The sequence below is a fragment of the Acyrthosiphon pisum genome, chromosome A1 (genome assembly GCF_005508785.2).
Source record: "Acyrthosiphon pisum isolate AL4f chromosome A1, pea_aphid_22Mar2018_4r6ur, whole genome shotgun sequence".
Classification (NCBI taxonomy): domain Eukaryota; kingdom Metazoa; phylum Arthropoda; class Insecta; order Hemiptera; family Aphididae; genus Acyrthosiphon; species Acyrthosiphon pisum.
This window is the reverse complement of record NC_042494.1, coordinates 82,235,850-82,250,899: the sequence shown is the minus strand read 5'-3', so window position 1 is coordinate 82,250,899 and position 15,050 is coordinate 82,235,850. Positions and strand designations below refer to the sequence as shown.

Here is a 15,050-nt window from a genome sequence, read left to right as displayed (position 1 = left end):
AAAAAACTCATTTAAGGTAGGTTGATAAGTAAATTGTAAATGAATTTAAAATGTATAGAAAATGAATCTTAAAATCATTAAGGGTTAAGTTATTTTCTAACGAGTAAGAATTAGGCAAATTATGAGGCAAGTACAACCGGGCCATGTCAATGTGTGCGAGTGTAAATGAAAGTTAGGGTGGTTGGCACACACGCAGTGTATGTCAACGCGTCGTGACCCGTATCCACATTCTATGATCTGGCGTTTTCTTACTCGCAGGCACATGTCAGTATACTAAATTAAGAAAAAGTATACGGTTACTTTTCGAGTAAAAACATACCTCGGCTGTGACAAAATTGTGAGACTTAGTTTGGTGCGATTTTGATTCTGTAACAATCCTAACAATTATTAACACGTTCCCTAAAGAACGGTCGAAGAATTTTTTAGAAATATTAATTTCTCCAATACATAAATGTACAAATGAACAAAAATGTTGTAAAAACTGAAATTTGTAAATATTATAATATTGACAAAAGCTCAAACATTGAAAAAAAGCTCCGACCGTTCTCTTGAGGAGATGTTAAGAAATGTTATTATTTTTACAGCATCATCGAACCATCTTAAGTCTCACAATCTTGTCACAGTGGAGGGTCTAAAAACCAATTTTTTTTTTTTTTTGAGCGATTAGAACCACCTTAATACTGTTATTTTGAATTTTATAGTGTTAAATAATTAATATTTATGAAACATAGACCAAAATATATACTTACGATCTAAATTAGATGTAATAGTTTCTTGTCTCGATAAAAACTTTTTTGAAGTATCATAGTTGAATGGATAAGCTGGAAAAATATTATAGGTGAAAAATGTTTAATATATATAGGCAGGTAGATTTTTTATTTAACACACAAATAGTTGTTATAACTTTTTCACCAATTATAATTTTACTTTATAATATTATCCTAAATGTTTCACTCTAAAAAGTTATGTTATTATTTTACATAATGTAATTTTAGGGTTATATCGTTACGTTTCAAATTTTCAATACATTCAAATGAATAGACCATGATATTTAAAAGTAAAATTGTCATGATTTACAATAACTTACATAACACATGTTCTGCAAAATTATTCGGAAGCAGTGTCTCTATACCTTAAAATGTTAATATAGATTTTTAAATTGTGTACCTATAGCTAAATAAATAAAATATATCTAATCCAAATATTAAAATATATAGCTGATTTATATGATAGGCATTAATGATATTATTTGAAATTAAAATAATGTAATAATAATGGAAAAACTTAATATTTTGTTTTCATCACACATAAAAGACTTTTAGTAAGAGTAAGAGCAAGGTAGGTACTCTTAAAGACTATATTTTAAAATGCTTGGATTAATTTTTTATAGTATTTACTTAAGCACTGTGTTGTGGCATTATAAAGTTTTTTTTTTGTAATGAGAAATGCACATATTATGAGCAGATGATTTTTTGAAAATGTTGATGTATAAAAGTCAACGTTTGATCGAGTAGATAGGTACCTACCTACTTCCAATCTACTTCCAATCTCCAGAGTTATTGAAATATATATATACCTACTAAGGAAGCCAATCCTTCCCACACAGCATTTGGGAAATGAGAATATTTTGAGAATATTTTGGAGTCCTTGAATAATGAATATTCGACTAATAATATTGTATAAATATTTTATTCTCATAATAAAATAATAAAATATTGCACAAAAATGTTGACTTAATACTTTTATAATGTTTCCATGAAAATGTTTTTTAAAAAAATATGATTAAAATGTTTTGTTTATGTGTCTTTTACAAAATATTTTTCAAAAGTGAACTTCTTGGCCAAAAAATATAAATAAAATATTTCTTTATTATTTACACAACTTTTTCAAATATTTTGTTTTCCTAAAAATATTTATACCATAGTTGGGAAATATTAAAATGCTGTGTGGGTTAATAATGGCTTTACATAAAATAAATATAGATGTAATTATACCTAGATTTTAGAATATTACTTATTAATTATTATACTCCAGAGGGGGATGCAAATATAATACAAAACCCGATGTTAAACATTATAAACAACAATATAATTAATTTGTACCACTTATATTTTTATTGATTGATTTACTATATTTTTTTTACGACCAATTGTTCCCAGGTCTAAACGGCCACGTCCAAATGGATACGTCCATTTGTCCCTATTCGCCCGTCTAGACACCTATTGTACAGGAGAGTTCGAGAGTGGTACCCACTTGAACACTTTCTTTGCGATTAATAAAAAATTATATTTTATCAAGTTACCATGGTCTTCGATTATTTTCTCCTCGGTTAAATTATAATCCAGTTCATCTAAACAATAAGAAATCCAAGTTATACGCGTGGAACTGTGGAAGGGTTTTTAATACATTCTAACATATTTAAAATGTTTCCAAGACATGGAGAATAATTAAAAGTTTCCCTATTATAAATTCGAAATCAATTCAATTTACTGTAGTTCTATAAAAATACTGTTTTATACAGAGATAATACCTTGTGGAAATATAGTAGTGTGCTTAAGGTGTAAAAATGTAGTGGTTATAGAATCAGGGAACTTAGATTTTATATTTTATACATAGTTAGCTATTTAACCAAAAACAGCTAATAGGCTGTAACACTGATCAATACACCTATTTGTTATTAGTCAACAATTTAAAAAAAAACTACTCCGAAAAAACTAAAATACTTCCATGTCTGAATTCATTTAAAAAAAACCAGTATAGAAAAATCACCCACACCATTTAGGTCAATGTTGATATACTGATACTAAACGAATTATGGCATATCACATAATATGTTTAGCTCAATATTTTAAGGTTTGGAAAATCAATTTGTCATGATATAATATGCTATAATATGCTTTAGTAAATATGCCATAGGATGCAAGCCAATGGTTGAAAATCTTAAACATATTCTTCTTTTTTAATTTATAAAACTAGGTAAATAAATATACCTATTCAAATTATATTGTTAAGTAAATTTAAACTTTTCAATAGAACTTAAATTTTTTAAACCCAATAAATGTACGTAACGCGTAGATACATTAAACATTTATAAACAAGTACCTATTATAGCAGTCAGCAGTTTAATTTGACTTTAAAATACAATCTAATAGTTAGTACTTATACTTACAAAACAACTTTTGTATTCTTTCAACATGACTCGTATAGGTTTCACCTACGAGAACTCGATCTTCAACAAAACACGAGTACAATTTTTATAGTTTGTAATAATTAAATATTAAAAAAATATTATAATATCATACAGGCTTTTTCTCTTGTGAATTGATCTCTCTTTAATTCTCTCAATTCTAAAAGATAAATGAAACATTTTTTTTTTTAGTTAAAAAAACATTGTATTGGTTTCTCTTAAACATACCTATTAATATGTACTAATTATTTAATCATAAGATTTATATCATGCATTTATACATCCAACATTTTATAGCTATCCATTAAATACAGGTAATATAACTTATAAGTATTAAAATAATAAGCGAATATTTAACGAAACCTTGGGTCCTGTATCAGGATACAGATCGGTAGGTAGTGAATACAAAAACACAGTTGAGTAATTTAAAGTTTAAACACAATATTAAAATACTAACTAAATAAATTATAGTATAAATTAGTTTGAAAGCATTTGCAGGGTATTTGGCATCTTTTAAACTTATTTGGCTATATAATTATGTAAAGAAAAACAATTTTACACACCCATGTCTTAAATTTCTCAAGCCGTATTTTACTGTTTAGTATCACCGTTTTTAAAGATAAATCGTGAATGCATAAATAGGTATAAATTAAATAATATGTTTTATACACTAATAGGCTTAGGCCTTAGATGTTGAATGAATCGTTATTAAATAAGAATAAAAAATATAGGTAAAATAAAATGTACCTATGCTATTGATAACTTACTATAATTTTTTAACCGATCGTGGTGTTCTTCATAAGTTTCATAGGGTATTGAAAACACTAGAACAAAGATATTTTGATAAATTAATATACCTTAATTGTGAATTTCAATAGCTCATATAATTATGTGAAAATTACAAATTTACAGAAAAAAATTTCCTATGATTATCTGTTGAATTATTTGACCTATTTTAGCAATTTGTTTTCTAAAATAACAGACTATTATATAACGTTATGTACCGACTAGTAAAATAATATTCTTTATGCTAAATTTAATTGAGAAAACGATCAATAAAGTTCTTGATATAAGTGTTCTTCGAAATTTATCCAAGGAGTCATTAGTGATTTAATATTTACCAGATACGGGAAATATTTGGCGGCAAATACGGTAGAACAAATTACAAATGTATTCACAACATGGACCTTATACTATAGTCGCAGATACGAAAAATTAGCATTGCCCGTCATGCACCAAGGTGGTATCCAATTCATACATTTTTGTTGAAATATAAATTATTTATAATATGGGTTTTATTTTATATTATTTTTTTGTTATGTTGTGAGACTTGCTATATATTTTTATGATCAATAGTTTATTTCTTAATACAATGTGATGGTATAAAATATAAATTAACGTAACAACAAAGTGACAGTAAAATTTTGAGAACTTGAGTGATAAGATGTTTATTGATCAGAATTAGTTATTATTTTATATTGTTACTTGTTAAGTTTTAGAGGTTAGTTCACTACTACTGTTGTAATACGTTAGTACTTATGTCACTAGAGATTGAACATAAATTATAATAAATTATTGTAATGTGAATTAATTAATAATGTGTTGTAATTAATAGTGTAATTTTTTTAAGTAAATAAATAAATCTGCTTGACGCAGTCAGATCGTATAGTATTCAAATCAAATAAAAGAAAAATAATTTATTTGAAAAGAAAAAAATCAAAAACACTGATTATGATACAGTTATTAGTAAATTTGATGAATATTTTATTCTAAAAAAAAAACGTAGTATATGAACAACACATTTTCTTTACAAGGGATCAGAAGACTGATGAAAGCATCTATGATTATGTCGTCTTGTGAATTCGGGAAGCTGGCAGATACATTAATTAGATGACGACTTATTTGCGGATTGATCAACAACAAATTGGAAAAACTATTGGATGTCAAAATTTTAAATAATTAATAAATTATATTAATTAGAACATCTAACGATATAAATTATTATTGTTTATTTGATAAATTAAAAATACTAATTTCATACTTTCATACTTTGCACTTATAATAAAAAATATATATAAAATACGAATGTTGTTTTTCTAAGCAAATAAGAACGCTGATAGCCTGATTAAGTGGATTATACTTGACCAGCGTTTCTTAAACTTTTTAAATCTACTTTTATTGTGGAACCCCTACATTTTTTTTTAGGTGTGCGTGCTGGCGTGCCATGGACTGATAGTTGACAAAAAGCACTGGAAGTGGCGGGCAAACTGCATTTTGAATTCTAATGGCATTTGCCTGGGGCCGTGTCATTGTATATTGACTCAAAACGAGAGTACTTTGAAGGGGATAGAAAATTTGTGTTCAACAAAGTAAATTAGTCAATATTAAACTCTCCGCTCACAATGTAAAAATGAGTTCTATTTATTTTAGGCACCCTCTCGTATTAGTGTAATTACTTATAAGGTACATTTTCAATTACTTACGATTTTTTAAATCATCGAATTCGTTTTTTTCTAGCGGTTCCACCTGAACTATAATTTTCTCTATTTACAAAAATTATTAATAAAAAATACAACGCTTAATTAATTAAACAACCATGCATGTTATTGTAATTATAAAATATTATTATGGTCTAAAAACTTTTAAATATTTATTTATTGTTTCGTTTAGTGTTTACCGGTATAAAAAACTTGAAAATGTCATTACAATATATTGGTAGCCCAAAATTATTATTTTGTAGCAATGATAGGTACCCACTGATCAATAGACAATAACCTGATAAAATGTCTTAAACTATATTTATCTAAATTTTTTTTAAATCTGTTAGTTTCATAATATTATATTAACATTAAAAACAAATTTTACATTTTGTAGACAATTGAATTGCTTTATAATTATAAGTGTCTAACCTAATCAATAAAAATTATACATTTTATATTTTAAGTATTTTTTTTTAAATTTAAATTTAAATTTAATATTCTTGTTATAAGTAGTGGGTACTAACAAATGTGTGCATAGACGAGGTATAAATAGCTATAATGATACAATATTGTGTTTAGTATCTTGTATTAAATTTGTAATAAAATAATTCAATTGGATTTATTTAATAACAATAATACATACTTAATTTTAACATCGTGTTTTTATGATTTAAATATCTTTCAGGTGCCTTTGGTAATCCTAAAAAAAATTATAAAGTACGAATTAACACACACTTTTTTAACTTATATATTTGTAATATCTTTCATTCGTGTACTTAATTATTATAGAATTAAAGTGTTTTTTGAGTGGATTTGGGGATAACTTTCAAAATGCAATTAAAAAAAAAAGAAGAAAATCGGTGGAGATTACGCATGGTATTGATAACCATTTAAAAAAATTATAATGTTGTGTTTCATTTTATTAGAGCAGAGATCGTCTTGAAACTTCTTTTTTAATGCTGTCCAAATCTCAGATACATTTCGAATTGCGGATCAAGATTTTGGAAGAGAAGAGATGAAGTTAGATTGAAAAAAAAATCATTTTAATATTTTTTCACCACAGCTGTCCATGGAAAAAACTATTTTATTTTTAAATTAATTTTACTGGTTTTCTTACAAGTACAGTTTGGATAATATTTTATATTATATATATATATGGCTAAAATCTTGGTGTTCAAAATACAAATTATTAACACGTAAGCACGTAGCACAGTGGTCTGAGACTCTATTTTAGCGGCTCAAAATCCCATTAAAAATGAATTTAAAAACTCTATTAGCATAAGTTCCTTAGGTCAAATATAAAATTTAATAATCATACTTTCATTTTAACTTATTGCTTTAACTTATTTTAACTTCAATTTACAAATAATTTTTTATAATTAAATGAAAAAACAAAAAAAAACCCTTATGTTCTCAAACTGATAACTTTAGTTTTATTTATGTTATCCAAATAATAAAAACGCTACGACACAGATAAAGTTGCTCCCTATGCGTTGTGGAATTTTGGTAATTCTACTATAAATACTGAGGGAGTGGTTCTATCCCGCGCTAAACAATTTTTTGCTATGATGTACATTTGTAAGATGGAGACAACGCATGCGGGTATAGTGTCCTCTTAATACATAGAGGTAAATTAAATATTACATTTTTATGTTACTTATACATTTTAGTACTTTACATTTAATTTTCAACACATGGATTTGTGATATTATTTTTGGGAATGTTATGTGGCTTTAATTTATAGTTACCTCCGTAATTATTTTATTGGAATTATAAATATTTTAACGTTTAATAAATATTAATTACTTAAAAACCATAAACGGTATTCATCTTCTGTCATCATAAATGGTTCTGAAAATAATATGTCATTATCTATAGACTATAACTTAAATAAAAGTATTATACTAAGATATAACATGTGATATAACAGTTGTGAATTGCTACCCAAATACTTATATAAGTCATAAGAAAAGGTGTGCTTCCATCCCACTTAAGATTGTATACACTGTGTTACTGTGTAGTGTATTGTAAGCTATTTTTATTTGTACAATTAAATATAATATACGCCTTATTGTATTCAACTAAGAATTAAATAATTGTAAGAATAATTTATGCAAGAAGAAAGTAAGTTATGCAATTAGAAATATATTTTAATAACGACATGTATAATAGTTGGAAGTACATGATTCAAAACCATTTTTTTTTTTTTATACTAATATTTATGATATAAAATCTGTACACGTTTGAATAATCAAGCGACTTAATTTTTCAAAAATGAGTCCAGTTTACTTTAGTTTATTTTTTTTGTTAATGGTATTTTACAAGTCGGTATTTAGCAAGTGTTGGAGTGGAAAAATAGTGACTAGGCCCGGCAAAACATATTAGGGAACAAAAAAGGTCGATTGTATTAACTGCAAATTATTAATATCCTATTATTGTTAATGAAAATTGAGGGATCGTGCTGGTTTTAATAACCATTATTCTACATACGTCATACACGATTCAGAAAAAAGTTTAAATGTCAAAATAAATCTCATTAGAACCTTGCTGTCTACTTACAAACAAGATGAATGGGACAAATTCCTCGAGACCTTAAACTACAAAGAATAAAGATGGCTGAACTTATAGCTGATTCCCTCGAACTTCAATTTGCCCCAAACCCGGGACCTGATCTTCTAGAAGTCACCAACTACATACAAGCAATCCCATGGTCAAACTCTACTGTTGATCCTGGTCACAATATGCACACAAATCCTGGCTTCACCATGGATCCATCACCAAGCTTCACCAAGCTTCCAAAAAAAAAAATCGGTGGTGAAGACCAAATACCAAACACTGCTCTACGTTTTCTACCTAAAAACATGATTCATGCCTTAACCAAATTTCTAAACGGCTGAATCAGGCTTTAATATTTCTCGATATGCCATCATATCGAAGAGAGCCACAATAATCTCCATCCCTAAACCTGGTAAAGAACCACTTAAATCGGACATCTTCAGACTCATAGCTCTGCTTTCCTCCACCTCAAAGGTTTATGAGAAAATCATTATATTCGAACTCTAGAGACTAGAAGTACCTGTCCAAAACATCAGACCAGAGGAAGCTGAGTTTCAACAACAGCAGTCTACTACTCAACAACTAATAAACTTAATTTTCACTATCAGCAAAAATTTCAAAAACCACTCTCATACAGCCTCGGTTTTTATCGACGTTGAGAAAGCTTTCAGTTGGCTTAACGGTCTCATATAAAAAATTTCAACTATGAACATCCCAATGCATGTCATACAAATAATTAAGTCATTTTTAGTCCGTGTTTGGATAGACGACCAACTATCTTCTCCAGGAAGTATCCTCGCAGGAGTTCCCCAGTACCTCAGTCATATACCAACGATATCCCTGTCACATCTAAGCCATCCGTTGTTCTATTCGCGGACGAAACCATGTATTAGATTTGCGATCACAACCCAACCAGAGCATCAAATAAACTTCAGAAACAGCTACAAAAAGCTTCTAGCTGGTTTAGGAAATCACGTATCCGCATAAACACAACTAAAACAATCGCGATCTTGTTTGGTCATAAACATAGAAATCTGTCTCGACTATCTATCAAAGACACACTCATTCCCTGGTATAATATACATAAGGGACCTAGGATTGACAATTGGCCGTAAATTAAACTTTTTGAATCACATTGATAACATCATCAAAAAGACAACACGAACTTGTGACATGTTTACCCAATCCTAAACAGGGTTAGCCCGATTCCAACAGGAACTAGGATAAACCTGTTGAAGATGTACATAATCCCCATACTGTTGTGCAAAGGGGTATATTTATTCAATAAATAGGCGCCCGTACAGGGTCATAGCGAACGGCCCCAAGCCTAAAGCCGCGGTCGTTATCGTTAACCCCGCTGTCGGTATCCTGAGTTTACAACAGTTGAGTACTCCCCATATTGCAGTGGCCGTGCTCACAGTTGGGAATCTCCGCTTAACGTTGATATCAATGTACTTTCAGTTTTCGGAACCAACTTAGACACACGCCGACGTACTCAAGTCCGTCCTGAACGCAGTGAGCTGCGGCGTGCTTGATTGGCGACTTTGACAAAAGGTGGCCCGCAAGGGTCGCAGTACGGACCAGACCTTTGGAAGCAGGCCATGAACCCTCTACTGTCACCAGATCCGCCCACAGGTACTGAGCTGATTGCGTATGCAGACGATCTCGCGTAATAATCTCTGGTAACACCCGTACTGAGCTGGAGAGCCGCGGTAATGAACTGATCAGAAGAGCTTCGCTCTGGGCGAATCAGCGCAAACTCACCTTTTCCGCGGCCAAGTCGCAGACCTACTGGCTGAAAGAAAAACTGTCGCGGCCGTTTTTGGATCTGCGACTTGGAGACGTTAAGATTAAGCCAACGATCAGGGTGAAATACCTCGGCGTTACGTTTGACATTAAAGAAAAGTTTAGCGAACACCTAACGGAAAAAATTAAGAGCTCTATAGCGCTTTTCATCCGACTAACTGGAGTGGCAAAGACTCAGTGGGGACTCAATAAGGAAATCACTAAGAGCCTGTATAAGACAGTGTTCATTCCGCAGATGAGCTATGCGGCCTCGGTTTGGGCCCCGAAGTGCATGACTAACGGGCACCACCGGGGAAGGGCCAACAGGGCCCAGAGGGACCCGCTGAAGGCAATTACGGGTGCGTACAATACCACCTTGACGATGGTGCTGCAGGTCCTAGCCGGAGTACCACCTCTCAACTTGGAACTATTGAGAATAGCCAAGGTCGAGAGGGATAGGATCGCGGTAAGGAGAGGCATTATGACGATGAAAATCGCCGAGGCTAGGAAGGTTCAGTACGAAAACTATACCCTAGACCTCTGGCAGAGCAAGTGGGTCACCTCCAAAAAAGGGAGGTGGACAGCAAAGTGGTTCCCGGACGTCAGGCGTCGGCTTGCCAATGAGTGGAGCTGATGTCTGGCCACGGGAGGTTCAACTTTCAACTCCACCGGTTCAACCTTACAGGCGACGCAGCCTGCCAATGCGGATCCCCAAATGGAACTGCGGAGCACCTGTTATTTGAATGCCCACTTGTAACCCAGCAAAGAAAAACTCTTATGCTCGCAGTGCAGGCGGCCGGTGTGGACTGGCCGTGCGATTTAGAGTTCATGACATGTACCGATGTCGTGTTCCAGGCGCTTAGAGTGTTCGCTCACGACACACTAGGGCGCTCTGATGTAGGGTTACCTCGGTAGCCGCACTGGTGATATAAGTAAATTTCCAGCGGCGGGGCCCTGTAAAAACTTACTGTGGCCGAGAAGAATGTGGGATAATCCTACTAATCCGCACGAGAGTAAATATCCGAGTGAGGAAATCGGGGGCGAAGACTAGAATAAAACCTTGCAACCTTGCAACCTTGCAACGTACCGATGAGGACGTTGAGTGGGTAATGAGACGGAAGGGTTGGACAAAGCAACCACGTGCAGGTACCACGAAAATCCCGCCCGCGGACCTCCAGCCACACGCCGGTTCATTACCACACAAAACTCGATCGAGAGCTCGCATCAGAGATGCGGGTAGACCAGGTGCAAGTAACAACGTCTGAGCAGCCATCTACTGCCAGCCACCAGAAAACCCGGGAACGGCAATCCACTCGCAAAAACCGTACTGCTCAACTCAAAGGCAGTATCGAGGACAGACGTAAAATCCTACCCCGATACTTGCGCTAGCGGGAACTAGGTCATTGTGAGTACCTGGATTACGGAATCTAAAATCTTGTTCCTCGGGAATTAGAGAGAGCCCTGCCGTGAAAACGGTACTCTGATTAACCATGGCCCGCACGCCTGACGGTCAGGCGCGTCCTTGGTTGTCCCTGGGCCCGCGTGACTGCCGCGCGCCTGGTACTTATGTGGATGGCCCCGAGGAGGTTGTGGGAGTACCGTCTTAGTCAGTAGGGAAGTACTCGACCAGGATAGTTGTCTGGCGCCGCCGACGTTCTCGCGAAACTCACGAAATACCCGTAAAAACGGTATGCTTTGGGCTACTGTCTGGCGCTCGGGCGCCCAGTGCACACATCGGCACGGGGTGCGGTCCGTCACCAAGGCGCGGAGGGAGTCGAACTTGCGATACATGGCTAAGGGTCTAAGAAACCACCAAGTTACGGCCTCGTGCTTCCCGTCACACAGCTGTTACTGAATCCCCATACTGTTGTATGCTGGAGCTGCACTACGTCTCAAAAAACCAATGGCGCCAACTCGAGGCCGTACAAATAATTGGCGCGAGAATAATACTTGGTATCCCATTTTATGTCAGAAACGATATCATACTCTACTGCTAATCTCACAAAACTTAAAATATTAATCGAGTCGCAAGCTTCAGCGCTTTTCCACAAAAACAAAATTGCAAGATCGCCACATTAGAGAACTGGAACATTTAGCCCTCTCCAACCACTTACGTCTCAAGAAATCTCCAAAAACTAGCCCCCTCGAGTGGACCACGAAAACCATAAACATTTAGCACATTCCACCTTCACCACTAGGATAGGCTACAGCCCTGGGATAGTAAACGACCAATGGGTCGGCTTAACAAGCAAATAAAAGCGTTCAATCACTACATCTTTAACTCTTACAACATACACATCAACAAAAAACTAAGATTCTTGGAGCCAAAATGAAGATTACCACTGAAAACACCTTTCCCGCCGAACACTTACCCCGGAAGGCAATCGTTCCACAGCATCCCAATATTGTCACCACTGGCATATAAATCCATATCAAAGCCCGGTATTGCCACCAGCAGCATATAAATGAGAAACGGCTCTTTACAGTGCCACTAAAAAAAACGTGACCCACCCAATGTGCCTGCTTAGGTTTTTGATCCCGAACCCCTCCGTATTCTATCGACCTCACTTATAGTCCAGTCAAAATAGACAAAAAAACATGCAAACTTCGGAATAATTCGCATAGAGCTGAAAATTGGTACACACCTTAAGTACCTCATCCTAAATAAAACCTCAAAAGTCCCCATCGATCCTATTGCTGCTAATTTTTTATTCAAGGTCAAAGGTCACAAAAATTGGTTTTTTTCATTTATCTCTTAAAATTTAAGTGTTTTCGTAAAAATAGCTTAGACAAAATTTTTAGATTAAGTAATTGTCTAAAAAAATTGTCCTTACACTTTTTTACCTAAAAGTAATAATTAATGAGTTACTTTTCGGTCTACGCTTAGTCGGGCGGGTCGCGGCGCGCGAGGTGACTCTTGTCCGCGATCAGAGTTACTCAGAAATTCAGCACACAATAAAATACGCATCCATCACTTTTATACCTATAAGTAATAATTCATCAGTTATCTTGATTTAAAAAATTTATCAATTTTAATTTATCTTCATAATATTATCCATATTTTTTGCCATCTTTAAAGTACATTTTATGCAACATATTTTTGGTAGTATCCCATAAAGAGGTATTCTACGATTTTATTTTTAATGTTTTTTTAATATTAATAGAAAAAATAATTGACAGTAAATAATTATTAAACTTAAACTATTTATTATAAACTAAGTACAATAGGTAATGATGATTTTTGTTGGTGTCTGGGCTTTTTCGGGTTTTAAAAAGTAAATAGTCTTATTCGTTGGAGTTCGTGCAGTTATAAAAAAATAATAGTATTATAAGCAAATCGATATCTTCACCTACAACAATAATTGTATTTGTGTTGAACTGTTCTAAAGCAGTTTCTATTATTAGAATATCGGCGTCATCATTAGCTTGCTTCACAAAAATATTAGCAGTTGTTAATTTGTCAGACAGCATTGCAATGAAGCGAGACTTGTTATGGGTATTAGCAAGGAATTGCTGTTGGTTTGTAGGAACAGTCATAAATTGATCAAAAAGGACATCAGAACTTCTTCTCGATCCCATACGACACGATGTAAAATATATCCTCCATCAATGACATAGGTAGTATTTGTGTTATCTATTTCAATATTAACACATTTAAAACAACCATAAATGAACAGATTTTGCTAAGCCATCTGAACGATTCTCGGCTACTTTCATAATATTATCTTTAAACGACAGTGTAGCAACACGATATATTAGTCGTCGATTTTTTTGTGATTTTTTTTTTCAGCCTCTTCACTAGCTTTATCACCACAAAATAAACAAAATGTTTTAAAACAAAAAATTGACGATTACAAGCACGAGTATTCATAGTTTTTGAAATCATAATATATTGGGTGCGATTTTATTGTGTGCTGAATTTCTGAGTAACTCTGATCGCGGACAAGAGTCACCTCGCGCGCCGCGACCCGCCCGACTAAGCGTAGACCGAAAGGTAACTCATGAATTATTACTTTTAGGTAAAAAAGTGTAAGGACAATTTTTTTAGACAATTACTTGATCTAAAAATTTTGTCTAAGCTATTTTTACGAAAACACTTAAATTTTAAGAGATAAATGAAAAAAACCAATTTTTGTGACCTTTGACCTTGAATAAAAAAATTAGCAGCAATAGGATCGATGGGGACTTTTGAGATTTTATTTAGGATGAGGTACTTAAGGTGTGTACCAATTTTCAGCTCTATGCGAATTATTCCGAAGTTAAATGTCTATTTTGACATTATTAATAAAGACCATTAATACATTCCCGGTATTGTAACAATAGTTTAGGCACTCGGATACGCTCACCACGTTAATCACCAGTATAGGTTTCATTAACTGGTAAGACCCCGCGGTCCATGAATTGCACATATAATAATTTAAGAAAAATACAATAAAGATAACATGATACTGAAAAATAGTATTATCAATTTGACGCGTCAACACAATAACTGTGAAAATAAATTAATCTGATATTTTATCACAAAAAAAATATAACATAATACATAGTGACATCATAATGAGTATTAACATATATTGAAATATCATAAAACATATTACTTTTGTCATTAATTTGTTTTTTGTATACAGCATATGTCTCTTTGTCACTGACATTAGGCAATTCTGAAATAATTCAATGAAAACTATGAATATTAATCATTTTTTTGTGTCAATACATTGAAAATTACTGCTTTAAATTAATATTAGGTAATAATTATTAAAAAAAAATGTATACCATAAATTGGCAATTATAAATGTTGGATTATATGTATTTTTCGTTGTTATTGTACAACAGGAGACATTGATTTTCGGGAAACATGATCCACTATAAGTGAGAAATAAAACGATTGGAGAAAGCTCAAAATGATTGTAGATAATTGTTTATTTTAACACAGCCATACAAACTTATTTTGACTAGTTAATAGGTATTTATAATATGATAATATAATATATTTATTATTTTCAAATTTTTACTCTGCCTATCAACCTTATGTCGTTACGTTG

At 32.8% G+C, this 15,050-nt stretch overlaps 1 protein-coding gene across 1 annotated transcript; it reads right to left on the bottom strand.

The window, feature by feature from the left end:
- On the bottom strand, window positions 1–14,689 carry LOC115033768. The gene is made up of 11 exons (XM_029487628.1): window positions 14,607–14,689; window positions 7,474–7,518; window positions 6,311–6,367; window positions 5,671–5,730; window positions 3,955–4,011; window positions 3,303–3,347; window positions 3,170–3,229; window positions 2,303–2,350; window positions 1,088–1,132; window positions 750–821; window positions 1–273 (listed from the first exon to the last, which is right to left on the bottom strand). Exons 2-11 carry the CDS (start codon window positions 7,508–7,510, stop codon window positions 266–268), a joined length of 489 nt encoding a protein of 162 aa, XP_029343488.1. The 5' UTR covers window positions 7,511–7,518; window positions 14,607–14,689; the 3' UTR covers window positions 1–265.
- Window positions 14,690–15,050: the final 361 nt, after the last annotated feature.